The sequence below is a fragment of the Toxoplasma gondii genome, chromosome Ib (assembly GCF_000006565.2).
Source record: "Toxoplasma gondii ME49 chromosome Ib, whole genome shotgun sequence".
Taxonomy (NCBI): Eukaryota; Apicomplexa; class Conoidasida; order Eucoccidiorida; family Sarcocystidae; genus Toxoplasma; species Toxoplasma gondii.
This window is the reverse complement of record NC_031468.1, coordinates 613,343-629,070: the sequence shown is the minus strand read 5'-3', so window position 1 is coordinate 629,070 and position 15,728 is coordinate 613,343. Positions and strand designations below refer to the sequence as shown.

The 15,728-nt window shown below is 50.7% G+C and overlaps 2 protein-coding genes across 2 annotated transcripts; one reads left to right on the top strand and one right to left on the bottom strand.

Annotated features, from left to right (window-relative positions):
* The first annotated feature begins 150 nt into the window (after window positions 1–150).
* TGME49_208350 (hypothetical protein) lies at window positions 151–4,949 on the top strand. Its single transcript, XM_018779416.1, has 5 exons — window positions 151–1,066; window positions 1,386–2,551; window positions 3,090–3,327; window positions 3,755–4,004; window positions 4,428–4,949. Exons 2-5 carry the CDS (start codon window positions 2,001–2,003, stop codon window positions 4,496–4,498), a joined length of 1,110 nt encoding a protein of 369 aa, XP_018638489.1. The 5' UTR covers window positions 151–1,066; window positions 1,386–2,000; the 3' UTR covers window positions 4,499–4,949.
* A 594-nt stretch (window positions 4,950–5,543) lies between these two features.
* Window positions 5,544–15,438, bottom strand: TGME49_208340 (hypothetical protein). The gene is made up of 10 exons (XM_002369576.2): window positions 13,465–15,438; window positions 13,126–13,254; window positions 12,269–12,813; window positions 11,547–11,865; window positions 10,373–10,906; window positions 9,522–9,866; window positions 8,882–8,968; window positions 8,322–8,485; window positions 7,197–7,318; window positions 5,544–6,571 (listed from the first exon to the last, which is right to left on the bottom strand). Exons 1-10 carry the CDS (start codon window positions 14,962–14,964, stop codon window positions 6,459–6,461), a joined length of 3,858 nt encoding a protein of 1,285 aa, XP_002369617.2. The 5' UTR covers window positions 14,965–15,438; the 3' UTR covers window positions 5,544–6,458.
* Between the last annotated feature and the right edge of the window lie 290 nt (window positions 15,439–15,728).

Genomic DNA, 15,728 nt, shown 5'->3' with positions numbered 1-15,728 from the left:
TATTAAGCAGCAGTCACAGGCTTTTGTCACTAACACAGCCGCGGACTCCAGCGGGCAACGTTAAAGACATCACTTTACGTAGCGTGTGTCCTGTTGTTTCACCAGTGGTGAACCCCTGCTTTTGATTAAGTTCAATTAAGTTCACCGTTGCGTAGCTGCAGCTCTGTGCACACTGCAACTGTTACACTCCATTTCCAGAATCACGTTCTTTCGGAACGGATTCGTATCTGTTTGTTAGTCTTCTTGATTTTCGTTCACATGTCGATGTGTCTGGGGTCATTCCCATTTCGGCTCCTGCAGCGAATTGCTCAAAACTGAAATTAGCTTCACCTCTATCATGTTCATGCCCTCAAAAAACAACTTGTTTATTGGGTGGTCACCCTGCACCATCTGCGTAGCTTTGTATCTGTGATTCGCAGCTTTGTCTGTGCTCCATGTGGTCTCCGACATCGACAACAGAGTGTTCAGTGCGTCCAAGTGCTGAACCCACCTTGAGGTGGGTTGCCTCGAGGATTAGTGACAGAGCAGTCGTCACTAGTCTGCCGTGCACAACTAACACACAAGAAATGGCAGCCTCTTGTTAGCCGAGCTCATTCATCTTGTTGGAATCTTTAACCGTTACATGACTTTGGGGGGAGGCAAGTCTCTGTCCATGCGAATTTTTTCAGACGCCAATTGAGACAGGAGCCGGAGAGACACGAACGAGACACAGAAGCAACAGCTGCGAATGAACACCTCTTTATCGTTTATTCATCTGTTTCTACATAGATCAATAGAGCTGCTTATGGGATGATAGAAAACAATCAATCTGGCCATACGAGCTGACGTGGCGCGTTTGCAAATGCAGTTGTCAAACCACCGTGCTTTTTGGTTTCCTGACTCTTGATTAAACAACTTCGAAGAGTTCATGAGGCAAATGTGCACTTGAATTTGATTGGCCGCCATCCGTTCCAGACGAAGCGTCCTCTGTTTGTACCTGATCAGCTATATTTCGGCTGCTGGGCGACATTTCACGTAGATCGGTTTCCTTCGACGTAACGCTTTCCACCCCCAGTAGAAGATACAGGTAGCGTTGCTGCTCGTCAGATGAGGGCATCCGTGCCGCCTTCAGATCCCATTCGGGAGAAGCCAGAGAGTGAAGAACTGCCTGTCCGTTCTGAGCTAGTAAAATTGGGAGGACGACCACGAGTCTCTTGGCTCTTATCGGTGCTTCTGCATGCTACTTCTGCAAGGCGCATGCGCTACCGCGAGGGTGCATGTCTCATATGTTACCTCTCTTCACTGTTTACCGCCGCGAATGCACTGCGTTATGAAGCGGCATAAAACCCATGTATCAGGTACATATAAACATCTTGAGTCTACTTTCCTGGTGTTTCTGTTTATAGTGGTTCTCACTTTTAAAGTTAGCCCACCAGTCCGCAAACGAGGTGCGTGTTCGCCGGCGAACGGCGTTCACGGTACGCGGGATCCCTTCCGAAACGGCTAACCGGTAGGATCCAAAAGGCTGCCTCGTTTCCAGGAGAAAAAGTTGAAGCTTTCAGCGGCGAACTGTCGTCGTCTCAGTAGCGATGAGTTTTCCAGTTCCCTCTTTTGTGGTGAGGTTGTACCAACAAGAAGCTTTTCCCGAGTGTCCGGCCCGTGCTACGCAAGGCCGTCTGCCTGATTGATTGTCCCGACATCACTGGAATTAAGGGATCGAGTCCCCACCAGTTTTTTTTCACTGTCGCAAGTTATTGTATAGCTGAACAAGTGTTTTTGCCACGAAAAACGGGGTATTTATCGCTGGTGAAATATACGCTGCTTGCTCCCTCGTGTCAATTCTGCTCCGTGTAGAAACGTCGCATCTCGACCGTTTCGCGCCGAATCGTCTTGCGATTTGCGGTCTGCCCCTCATATAGCAACTGTATGTCGACTTTCTGGTACTCATGATGTGGGATTGCTAGGATTCCACGAACTGCATATAGCTGATTCTGAGGCTTTACGTCGCTGCCGTGTCCCTTATGACTTCAGTTGTTCCGGTTGACTTTATACCGACAGGAGCCGTTGTCGTTTCAATATTTACTGACGCAGATTTTGCTCAATATCCTATCTTGATTCCTCACCTTTGGTTATTCCTGACAAGGAAGCTACTCTCTCTGTTGTTCAAGACAATGGCGACGCTCACGAACCGCGGCATCTTTGGGAGTGCAGTGGCGGCGGCACTGGGACAGGACGATGTCGGTGAAAGCACACAGTCTTGCAATTCTTTACGGAATGAGAAGAGTGGCCGTTCCAAAGTTTCGCGCGGAGATTTGCCGCCTCGCGTGTCAGTGTTTGATCGAATGGAAGGAGGCAGAGAAGCGAGGCAGTCTGCGCAGCTCGCGTCAACATCTGGGTCGGTTCGACGGGTCATTGATTCTTCACGGAGAAGGCTTGTCGTGGACACTTGCACAGACGAAACCGACGACGCTTGGGAAACCGACGGTTTCGGTCCGGTGCGCCGCCGACAGACTGCCCTAAATACAAGAAGTTTGCGCTCAAACCCCTTACGGACAGCCGCGGGAGCTTCTCGGTGAGCACTAGACATCCGGCCTCACCGAAGAAACGGGGAAGTGCAAGACACACGTGTGTCACACTAAAGGATTATCTTTAAGGAGATTCCTATTGCTTGCCGATAATGTGCATGTATGAGCAGACACTGGGATGGCTCGTGTGTTTGTAGATTTGTACTGGCGTGTGTAGCTCTCTGTATTTCCTGTCGATATGAGTGTATTGAAAAGGATTGGGTTCATATGATGCCTGGTGTGTCACCGCGGACAAGCATGGGGATTCATCGGGGGTTCGATTTCGATTGTAGAAAGGAAGGGAGCCCGTGCGGGAATTCTCCGCATTTTGAGCGAATTGGAGGCTCCGTTGCCTTCCGTTTTAAACATGAATCCCGACAAAAGTCCTCCACTTTGCTTTGTGACTTATCAGTCTGCCTTGTGTGCACCCGAAACAACTGGCAGCTGCTTGCTGTCTTTGCCTCCCCTCGGCCGCGGTCCTTTCCCGCCCGCCAGGTTTCCAATGGCGCAGTCGTGCCGCTTCCTGTGTTGCCGTTTTCTGCAAAGACCTAGTCGATTTGGCCCCCAGGATGTGGACTGGCCACGCCGCCAGCGGGAGACAGAGAAGGCCGGCTCGGCAGCACTGTCTGCTCGGGGAAAGGACGAGTGGACGCACGATTTCTTCGACGGAGATGTCACCAGCTGTCCAGGATCTTCAGTATTCATTCGGGGACTTCCTGCTGGAGTTCGGGAAAGCGCCTTGCGGGACAAACTGGCTGTGTGTGGAACAGTTCTCGCTCTCAAGGTAAAGCGTCCTCATTTTTGGCATCTGCGGACTTGGGATGTTGCACGCATATTGCTGCTGCCCCGCTGAGCCTGTTGCCTACCACGTTTGCGATACTACATCCTGGCTATTTTTGGAATGGTCTTTCGAAGCACTCCGTGTGAGGCCAGGACTGTTGTACCTGCTTGCGTTTCACCCTACACCTGCTAACCACGTCGTGTGCACGCAGCAACGCGTTCTACTCAATGACGTACGAAGTGCAGGATGCGTGAGAATGCCTCGTGCTTGTCTGCGCATCACACGCATCGCCATGTCTTTGTACGAGACTTAGTCTTGCCTTTATACGCTGCATGACACTCGGTTTACGTCGAATTTTAATCACATGTCTAGATCTCTTCACCATCGTGTCTAACGTGAATTCTGGCTTAGTGAATGCGCTTTTCCCCAGATCGATGGCGGGCGCTTGCCGACGGCCCTTGTCGCTTTTCTGGAGCGGAGCGCAGCCAGGAAAGCTGTACAAACGTTCCATGGGACTCGCATGCGCGGATCAGGCGCCTACGGTGTCAGCGACGTGCTCAAAGTGGCAGAAGTGGATAAATCGAGACAGCCAGAGTCGGCACCTGTGGTAGAAGAGGTCGACGACACTTCCTACCTTGATGGCTTCACATCGACATCTGTTCGGACGAAGGGTGTTCTGGGTGAGTGATCGGACATCCAAGAGAAAAACAGAAGTTTCACGATGGGCGGCGGGCTACACCATCGTTCTGGTCTCTTTCAGTGGTGCGGGTGCTCTAGTTACGTTGTCCCGCAACAGCTACACATCACATCAGTCCCTGCGAAGCTCGTGGAATGTGCCGGGGTACCCTGAAATTGGTGTGCGGCCACAAAATGGGATATGCGAACGAGTCTGGCAGCTTCAGGGACCCGGGTTCGAAATTCTTTCATTCCAGCGACGGTGACTGGCCGTTGCTGCGTTTCGACATTTCGTTTCCTGCATTTTACTTATCGGCAAGAGTTGGCGATCTACTCTGATTTCCGTCCGCCTTGCGTGCTTTCAAACACTGCCTGTCTTACCCTTTGTAATTCACTAGAAAGTGTTCTATGGTGTGTGCACACTGCAGGTCAGATGCGGTCCGAGCCCTTTCTCCCGGGGACCGCTCCGCGGACGTCCATTTTCGAGAGATTAACGTAGATTTTTACTTACGTTGCACTGCACTCCAAACACGGATGTGTTCATTTTTCTTATTCATGCAGTCTGTTTTTCAGTCTATTTGTTGGAAAGGCATTCTCCGTACGGGGCAGAGGCTACAGAACAACGTTAGGGAGACACGACGGCGCAGTGCATTTGCTGGTTTCTCCACCTCACAGTAGCAGGGGACGATCGGACTCTCGTGTCCAGGAATTATGCAAATGTACTTTTTCTGCGCAGTTCATATGCGTTTATCATCTGAAAGAGTTGGATGCTGGAGCTCACGATTTTTTGCAACCTGTATATAGCTATATCTCTTCGAAACCCGGTGAGTCCTCTGTGTGGCTCGTCTGTACAGTATGTCAGAGACACAGTGTCGATGTTATAGGGTATCCAAAACCAACATTCCGGCAAACCTCGACCGAAGCTGACGTGCTGTGTTGCTAGGTTCGAAGCTGAAACGCTTTGGCATGCTCACATGCCAGTTTGCTTTCGGAGCCGCAGTGACAGGTATTGTGTCGGGGAAACAGATCCAGTAAACCCAGTGCTCGCAGTGGCCGACACTCGGGTTAGCTGGGAAGAACCCATCACTTGCACGTCTGGGCATGTTGATGAGGTAGAAACAGTGTACACAGTGTATCCGTGCTGATACAGATACCTGGTCGCATGTGCTCCATTCTTGATGAAGCGTGGTCGCTTCAGCGTGTACACTTGTACAAGTAAAGGATACGTCGAAGCTACTGACACGTCTAGGTAGACACCCAGCTGAAAGGAAAACTGTTACGATACATAGAGGCATATGAGCGCGAAGCGACAAAGACGGGACGCAACTATGAAGCAAAACGCCAAACTGCAGTACCACAAAAAAACTATCTCCTCTGAGACACTCTAAGATCACACCACCTGCAAAAACGGCCGAATATGTGCACGGTGCATATACGGACCTATATATATATATATATATATTGAAGTATGATGCATACAACAGCTGTTATCGCGAATGGGCTACGATATGTATAAATATCTATATATATCATATGGACATATATATGGATGGAGAGACCGAATATGGTACGGATATCACTCCCGAGCGCAAGTCATCACTCGTGAAGTCGTAATCCCGATTCGCCTTGAGAATGCTTCGAAGAATTCACAAACCCATGCGAAAAAGAAGACCTGTCGATCACACTGTCTTCTTTGTGTGTATTGCATGCACGATGAGTTTCTCATCGAAGTGAAATGTTGAGAGATGTTTTTTCACCGGGCAGAATGGTGCGAGTCCGTTCTCACGATGGAAGAGAGCAACGCGTGATTGCGTACACCCGTTTGCCTCAAACCAAAGATCTGCTTTGTCGTTTATTACTTCTGGTCCAAGACATCGACTCCAGGTGTCATCGTCGCTCACTCTTGCTGGATTTTGTCGAATCTTTTCGAGCCCCCTTTTCCGGCATCGAGGATCGACAGAGAATAAGACAGCCTTTGAAAGAGAGATTTTTCTTTTCTGTATTCCACACCGTGCACCCCGTGAGCATGACACGAACAGGTACGTCGCTGCAAGTGGGCGGTCTCCATCTGTATTATATCCCTTCCCGTTCTTCAGATCACATCCACTGCACATTTTCCTCGCGTTTCGCATGCCCAACAGCGTTTGTTGTTGCACGCGGTACACTGAGCACAGGCGCGATAAGAGTCATGGACTCTCGGAAGAGAAACGCATTTGAGCCATCCTTCCCCTCGTCTTCAGTTACATTCCCTCCGTCCAGTATTTTTCTTTTCTCGATGCCTAGCTGTTCGCGAAAGTGTGACAGGGGGAACACTTCAAGCTGGGAGATGGACTAGCAGCCTACGAGCACTTGCACTTAAAGACTCCGTTTTAATTCCATGTCACATGAGTCTCTTTGCTTCAGAAACGAACGAAAATCTGCCTTCTACCCCAGTCATTTCCAAATGTGCTGCACACACATCACTTTCCTTTCTTCTCTGCGACGGCACGCCGTGCTCGCCGGGGCTGGTCAGAAACTGGCTGTCCGGAGGCCCTAGCAATCGCGTCGAGCCACATCTTTCTTGGGGTAATGCCTGACAGAAAGCAAGGGAAAGGCGAGATCAACTGGCATTAACATTCGACAAGACCCGGTGGTGGGCCAGAAGCTGCGCAGATAAGCTGCAGACAACACAGTGCCACACTTTCCACAAATACTCTCGGTGCAATCTTCTCGAGTGTCCTGCAGGGTTCGCCGGAAGCTGGCCGAAAAAAAGTGTCCATCTTTGTGTCTGTGGCTTCACTGCGGACCGACCCTCTTCGACTTTCCATCGCTCTGAACCGTCTTAGAAATATTCACAGCCTCAGGCTCACATGTGTCTCGAGTTTCCATGTGTTTTTCGAACTGCCCATGAGAGTCTAATCACATCTAGCGTCGCTCGTTCTGAGGACAAGTGACGTTTCTTTGACTTGCTGTTTTGCTTAGATAGTTCGAACGCGTCGTGCTTCAGAAAGACAGCTTTTTTTCGCAAGTACATACAGTTCGAGTTGGACGACTCGTGTGGCTGCCTGTACGCTAAAAAACGCTTTGTGTTTCTGTCCGTTCAGGGGAACCGTTTCGTTCGAAATGTACGACACAGCATGTCAATGAGTATGCGGTGCAAAGGAATGGATGACCTAGAAGCCAAGGAAATGTGGCGGAAGGGAATCACCGACACTTACGTTTTTCCTGGCAGTACCGCTGCAGCTTCATCTTGACTCGACGGACACACACTTCCCTGTGCGTCTTTATGTTGGGCGCGTCTGACCACTGGGAAACAAGCCTACCAAGGCAAACAACCCACCTGCGAACCAACACAGAAAACAGAAAAGCAAATCTGTTGGTATTTGTGAGCTAGCCTAACAAGGAAAGACGAATGAAATCTTTCGCAGAATGCCAGAGATGTTGACCTGGACACGTAGCAAAATTCTTCCGAATCTTCGTATCTCGCAAAAACAAAAGATGCGCTCTCCATTTCACGGTTCATTTTTTCCTAAGTAGACGAGACATTGCCACACGAAACATTCTGTACAATGTGCGCAGACACACATCCGTCAAAATGCACAAGCGTCACCACCAGAACATATATATATATATATATATATATACGTATATGTGCATGCCGATGTGCATAAAAGCGCATGTCTCCGCGTACAGGACACAGAAACATACGTCGATGTTTGACTCTTTGATTGCCCCACCACCTCCTCAGTCCACCTGCGTCTAACTGACTGTATTCGTGTTCCAGAATGATTAATTTCCTCCAACACAATTTATTTCTCTATTGCATGGCCTCTTGGCGCGATTTCCGTCAACGACCAGGATATGCAGGAATTCCGATTCATGCCGACGAAGAAGAAACATCGTAAGCGTGAAACTGTCTCGCCCCTGGACCCTCTCAAGGAAACACGCACTGCTGAAGTCCCGGAGGCAGGAAAAAGACTCGTGCCTCTTCTGCACTGGGTCCTCAGCCCATTCTGCGCAGTTATCTCTTTTTAGGATTTTAAAAAATTGTTTGTTATGCAGTACAGACAACCGAGTTCTTTATGACTGCTGTGTACCACAACCCCACTGGACGGCTTAAACACTTTGAGAGTGGTGGATTTCAGTCTCCTACCGGTTTTCATGTCTGGTTGGAAGCTTCGCTATTTTCGAAAGGTATTGAGAGCGGAAACCTTTGGACAACATTTACTTTTAGGCAATCTAAATACAGTTCCTCGCTTGCCACGTCAAAGTATGAGCTAGCGAGCACAGACACGGCAGAGGACACAGCACAGGTGCGGACCGTGTGTGTCCGGTGAGCTTACGTTGCGGCGATGTCATCGGATTGAGCTGTGAAAAGGTAAGAAGTCGAGAGAGTCCGAATTTCAAAGCATCTCCATGGCAAAATTTCCTCCTTCCTCTTCGATGCTGCCGCCATGCGTGAACGACATGCGGCGGACGCGGTGCCATAGTCAATGCCGACAATGTGCTGCAACACACACAAAACTCACACGTGCACAGTGACGGGGAATGGGGATACGGTCAAGGGGAGGTAGCCAAGACCAGAGAAAGAAGAAACTGGCCACTCGACAGCCAGAGAACGTGGCCAGTTGCAGAACCGCACAGAGGCGTCGAGCGGAGGGGTCCGGAGAACGTCGTGTGCTGTCTTCATCGACTGCAAAAGGACGGAACTCCTTCAAGAAAAAGGTTTCCCCAACTCGCGTTTCTCTTGTGGGCCCTTTCCCCCGTTGCTGGGTTTCGGTGTTGACGAAAGAAAAAACTGTTCCCCTTGACATGCAGAAAGTCCTTCTAAAGGAGTAAAGTTGGATCTCGACTATTCATTTGAGCTGGGCTGCAGCGGGGCGTTTAGGTGCACACACGTTACCTGGAGGCGGATGGCCTTCTGTTTGTAGAAGCCCGCCAGTTTGTCCTTGGTTTCCATTGTCCAAACAATTTGCATGTCTTTGGTGAGCTGTGAAACGGAAAATAACAACGAACATAACAACACACTGAGAGGAAGAATTGCCCTGTCCGCTCCTCCAAATCTTAGGGTCCAGGCTCTTTGTCGGATCGGCACGAAGACACCGAAAAGGCGGGGAGCAAACAAGTGTGACAGCTGCCAGGTTGTCGACAGCCGGAGAGCCATCAAGTGAAGAGACTGAGCGTTTTTCTCGCGCAGACACATTCGCATGCAAAAGCAAATCGAAGGTGTCTGTCGACGTCGATGTCAGGGGAAACCCTCAGAGAAATGCGAATGTGCAGTGGAATGTAGAGCGACGCATGCATGCTGGAAAAGAACCCGCCATTTCTGGTTACCAGCGCGACACATCGGTAATATAGGCGGACAAAGTCATGAACCCACAACTTCAAGGCCACACAGGCACGCAGGCCGAGACAGGGAGAAGTGCATGTTGTGTAGAGCCGTGGTCGAAAAACTCACGAGACGATCTCACTGAGACACGCATGCGGATGCCTCTGTTCCGTTCGCAAGAAATGGGAGATTTGCGGTACAAAGAACAGCTTACCTTGATGAAGTTTTTGCCGACTTTCTTTTTGCCCACATTGGCCCTCTCCATAGTTGCGCCCTGCTGAAGACGTTTGACGAGACGAACCATGGAGCCCCGGCCACTTCTTCCCTGGGCAGAGAAACTGGAGACGACTCTCCGTTCGAGAGCTTCATTTTTTTCCTTCATCTTCTCTCCCCATTTCTCCAGTTCGTCCCGACGCCGTTTCGCCTCCTGGAGATCGGCCGTCAAAGCCTCGAGGCGAGCCTTCTGTTCCTCGATCTCGCCGCGCATTGCTTCACAGGTCTTTTGGTAAGACGCGTGGTCCTCCATGTACTTGTCTTGGGCGCGATTCATCGTCTCGACCTGAGAAAAACGGAGAAGCGCGACTGAGTGAAGTCGAAACAGCAGAAAAACGCTGAGGGCGGAAAGCGGGAAGGCAGTCGGTGGTGCAAATGTACCCTGAGGAGAACTGTAGAAAAAGCTATAATATGGAAAGGAGAGACTTGTGCTCGGAGAAGAAGAAGAGCGACAGAGAAGGGCGGAGAAACACACCCTGAGGAAGCGGAACGGAAACACAGACACGGCAGAAGCGCGGGGAACAACCTACGCAGGAAGCAAACAGCCGTTTCTCTTGTGACCGGGTTAAGAAGGCGAACAGGTGAAACGCGCGCAGACGAAAAAGGATGGACATGGAAGGACATTAATAGATCTTCTTCCCCGAAGGTTCGCACTTCTATTCTCCCGTGGCTGTTTGTCTTCCCTCCCGCCTGTTCCTGTTTTTCCTAGGTCGGCAGGGAAACCTGGACCCAGAAATACCAAGTCACGTGAAAGTTCTCCTCTCCAGATGTCCCTTGTCTCAAGACCCTCACCTGCGTGGCGCGTTCTGCTTCGAGTTCCTCGACAGCGCCACTGAGGCGAGCCTTGGCAGCAGCGAGGTCGGCCTTCAGTCTCTCTTCTTCTACCGATTGCCGGTGGATGCCGGATTGGATCTCTTCGACCGCTCGCTGCAGCAGCTGCGTCGCCTTGTGCTTCTTCTTCGCCATGGCCTCCACGGTTTCTTCTAGCACGTCGCTTTGCTTCTGCGAAGACTCGAGAAGAAGCAAGAAGTTCTCATGAAGGTGCTTCAAGGCAGCCTCCTGCTGGTCCGCGAAGGCCTTCTCGCTCATCAAAGTGTCGATCGTCTGCTGGGCTTCCAGCAGGTTGCTCTGGAGAGTCTTCGCCTGAATCAGCGTCTGCTCATGACGCCTGCGCTCTTCTTCTGCCCTCTCGTGCTCCGCCACCAACTCGTCTTTCGCCTGCAGCAACAGCTGCGCATTTTCGTTCAAGGAATCCCGCAACTCTTGAATTGTTTGCTCACGCGAAAGCACTCGGTCTTGCTCCAGACGCAGTTCAATCTTCATGCGCTGCGAACGCAGAAAAAACACACAAGAAAAAAGGCAAAAAGAACCGAGACAACTAAGCACAAGACGCGGGAATGGAGGCGTCCAGAAAAGACGGAGAGGCACCCCCCAAAAAACCTACCACATTCACTGAAACGCAATGGTACAGAGTAACAGGAGCAGGCAAATAGCTACATATATATATGTATATATGCAGATATATATACATTATTATGTGCATGGGTACACAAACCTACGTCTGAATATGAAGGCAAAGGAAAAAGTTGCCACGAAAACGTTTCAGTCGGTAAAGATGTCTGATAAACGAGAAAGACATGTAGATCTGAACATCCGAATCGAGATGACAACACAAGACTCAGATGAATCAGCAAATTCGGTAAGGATGGTGCAAGTGAAAAGGCAGGAATTCGAGCCACATGAATGTTCTCCATACACATACATGCATACAAAAATACATACACATAAATACGCATGTAAAACCATATACATATATATATATATATACATACATACTCCACATGGGAACAGACTCACACGTGTATTTCCATATATTTCATGCCAGTCGCATATGCACGATGCTGCTGCCACAGCCTAGCTTTGTCTTCAGCTAAGTTTGTCAGCGTCTCCATTTCTTTTGACTCACTTCCATGGCATTTTCGCGTTCGCGAAGACGCTCGCCAAGATTGAGGCTTTTATTTTTTTCGATCTGAAGAAGCGCAGTCTCGTGCTCGAGACTCGACCGCGCCTCGCGAAGGCCTTCCTCGAAGGAAGAAGCCTTTTCTTGCGACTCTTTCAAGTAACTCGCTAGCGCCTCGTACCGTCGCTGCAGCCTCACAAGTTCGTACTCGTACTGTTCACTGGTGCCCGTGACGCGGCGCAAAACTTCTATCCTTTCTCCGAGTCGTGCCTTCAAATCGTCGATGTTCTCTTGTTTCTCTTCCTGCTTCGCCTGCTCCATGCGACTGAGCACAGTCGAACATTTTGTCACCCAGAGATCCGTTTGATCGCTTCTCGTCTTCTGCGACTCTCCGAATGCATCTCTCACGCTGCACGCTTTTCCCACACCTCCAAGGCCCGCCAAAACTGTCAGCAAAGACCATCTACTATCACTGGCTTCAACAATTACAGAGAAAAATGCCTCCAGCAAAACATAACCCGTATGTCAGTACATATTCGAGAATGTGTGCGAAGTTTATCACATACGCAAACTACATATATATACACAACATATATATATATATATATATATGTGGACACGGACTATATTCCGAGGGCATTCTTGCATCTGCCACGATGAGCTCCAGTTCGTCAAATTCAAACACACTCACACATCTCGCTACACACTTTGCCCCTCTTGACACGTACGTGACAGTTTGTGCAGCTTTGAGTCTGCGTTGAAGGACATTGTATTTTTCAGCAACGCGTTCTTTTTGGCGTTGTTCGAGGAACCAAGCTCTCTGGTAAGATTCACGGTGCGCTGTCTCTGCCTTCACGCGGTCCATGAGGCTCTCGCATTGTTCCTGCAGGATGAGGCGCTCTGCCTCTCTAGGCGAGGGGGCACTGCTCTCAGATGAAGAAGAGGTTTCATCGTCTCCTCGCAGTTTACGCTCCGCGGCCCTTGTCTCGCGTTGAGACTTCCGAAGAGCTCTCTGCAAAATGCTGATGTGTTTCCTCTGTTGAGCGAGGTGCTTGAGACGTTGCCGATTCGTCTGCTCCAGTTGCCAAACCTTCGCGCTCGGCATCTGGGCGTCTTTCATCAGAATTTCTTCCATGCGATCGCCGCGCGCTTCCACGGCCTCAGTCAGAGGTGGCTCGAAGGCCGCAGGAGGATAGTTCGCAGCTAGCTTGATGTCTAGGCCTGGCAGATCCTGGTGGGGTTTCAAATACTTCTCCACGCGCATGTGCTTTTGCTGGAAGAAAATCAGAGGGGAGGGAACAGTGCCTGTTGTTGGGACGTTTACGTACACGCTGCAGTGTCATTGGATCACTAGCTGAGTGCTTGTACCATAATTATATCAACGATTACCTAAGGTGTTCAGCATTCCCTACGCCCCTGGACATCACATCTCTCTATCTGCAAGGCGCTTGAAAGGTAGTAGTTTCTAGATCGTGAGTGCCTCTCAATAACTAGCCGACTGTTTGTACCACAAGTATATCAATAAGTACTAGGGTGTGTAGCACTTTTTCATGCTTCACTCCACAGCTATCTAAGTGAAACGCACCTGCATAGCCGTCCCCGTTCCTCTCAGTCGACGAACCCAACGTGCGAGAGCCACGCGTTCCTGCCGCAGACGCTCGACGGCAGGGGAGAGCCCTGTGGCTGTCGACGGAATATCAAAGTCGTCCAGCATCTGAGAAGTGAAGAAACGGAAAACACAGAGAAAGGTGGACTTCGTCTTCACATGCATGCAACGCAAGTATTGACCAAGTCCGGAGACCTGCAATCTGTAAAACTTTTGATACTGAAAACACATGTGCCTACGTGTAACTCTCCTTGGGGAAGACAAAATAAGAACGAGACGTTCTGTTTGCTCCTGTGTGTCAGATCAATGAGGCCTTACCGCTTCTCTGTCGAAATCTTCTTCTGCTGCCCGTTCCTCAACGAATGGCTCGACGGAACCATCAGCCGGGAGCGGCTCCAGTTTTTTTTTCTTTGGTTGTTTCTTCGGAGCTCCAGAACGCGGACGAGGGGCAGGAGAATCGGGCCTCTCTTCACCTCTCGACCCTAGGCGTGCGGATGTGGAGTATTCCTGTGATTCCTCTAAAACCGACGGCAATCGCAGATTCCCACTGTACCCTGCAACGTTTGCAAAGGGAACCTCTCCGCTCTCTCCGGCCGGTTCTGGCGCGACTTCTTCCTTCACTTCCATTGCTTCGGGCTCTCCTGACTCTATCTCCTCGGCAGTTTGCACGTCTTGCCGCTTCAGTCTCGAATTAGTAGACGAGGCCGAGGTTCTAGACGGCCCTGCTGTGGAAGAGAACGGAGAGACCGAGAGGGAAGGACTCAGCTCTCCACCGGCAGGCAAAGACTGGTACATGTACGCGGATCCCGCGTCCGAATCTCTGACTGTTCTCAGTCGCTCCGACAACGCGACGCTGGCGTCCGAAGTTGAGACCGAGCCCGAGAAGAAGGGGAAAATGTTCGACCCCGTGAGATTCAGATCTTCCGCATTATCGATGACGTCACTCGATGAACTGCGGAGAAACGACGGAGTGCGAGAAGCAGAGAGATCCTTGGTCAGCAATCTCCAGGTATCGAGACGGCGCAAAGAAAGCACATCGGGATCTGGGGCTTCCCTCTCTGCGTCCACCCGCCGAGGGCCTTCTTTCGATTGATTCGGGAACGCCACCCGCTTTAGCATAGCTTTGTTCGCCTTTGGTGGATTCGCTTTTCGCTTCGCCACCTTCAGCACCAAGGGCTGTTGCGGTGTCGTCTTCGCTGCTGCCATCTGAGCCTTTAGCGCGCGCCCCTTTGCCAACCAACCCCCCTTTTCCGGATTCCCCGCCGGCGCTGCTGGCATTTCGCCCTCCTGTGCGAAGCCACCTGACGTGCGGACAGAGTTTCTGGACGGTGTGTCGTGTTTTCCGGAATCAACTATTTGCGATTTCCGTGCACTCACAGTCTCTAATTTCTCAGAGTCAACCTGCGCGTCAGCATTTCCCCGTTGCCGAGCAGAACTCCCCCCTGCGACCGTCTCACCAGAAAATGGCTGAGCGGGAAACTCTGCAGAGTTCTTGACCGCCCCTGTGACAGAACCAGGGACACAGGCACTTCCCCTCCATCTGCTGGCCACAGTCGCGCGAGACTTCAGAATGGCTGTCCGCAGCAGTTCGACCTCGTTCTTTCGGTTGCCCGACGCCATCGAAACCGCCTGCGACACCGAAGGTGCGTTCGGTGCTTGGCGCGCAGACGTCGACACCTGGGAGTCTTCCATGGCAACCTCTTCACCTTTCGTGATCATAGGCGGACAAGCGTCATTTTCGATAGAGCGGGTACCTGTTCCAGCGTGTAAAAACACGCTTTGCTTCCGGGCTCCCGGTTGAGTAGCCTGTCCAACCATAGGCTACCTTGAGGGGGGCGTGAGGGACGAAAGACGTTCCGATCAAATATAACACGATTAGTGGGGACTCTTTTCTTCTGACCAGATATGGTGGTCTTCAGTGTCACGGATCTCCTTGGTTTGAATTTCGATTGCGGCACGGAACTGGCGGGAGAAGCGGTGTTCGCTAGGTGAAAGACGGCACAGCCACGGGAAAACTGGGTATTATCTACCTCTCCAGAAAAAAGGGTCAAAAGGAATACTAACTTCCTTGATGGGGAGAAAACGGCCGTCACTCAGAAACATAAATTTTAAGACAGCGGATGAGGGAGCCAGTAAGAAAGGGACCAAGACAGGGTGGGTTTGAGGTCTCGTTCGCAGGGGTTGTCTCGAGGATCTTCAAACAACTCCCGGAGTCAAGCAGATATTAAGCAGCTTCGTAAGACGCATCTCATATCGTGAATCTGCATGGGTTGAATCACCACAGAGTAGGTTTCATCTTGTGCCGCGAATTAAAGAGCTGCGTTGCAGAGTCTCTCAAAGAAGAGGTTCACGGCAGCGCAAGCGCATGCTCGGGGGTCGTCGACTGCCGCTCTGCCAGCCAACACCCCCCCGGTCCGCAACAGCACACCGAGAGCGATTCGAATTCAAAGTGAAGCTAAGCAAACAGACCAAGGATGCATGTGTTTCACTGAGTAACTGCGCCCTTACTATTCGCACTAACAGTGTGTTTGTTGCTGCGGGACGAGACAGTGATCTAGATGAGCCATGTCCTTCTTTCGCAC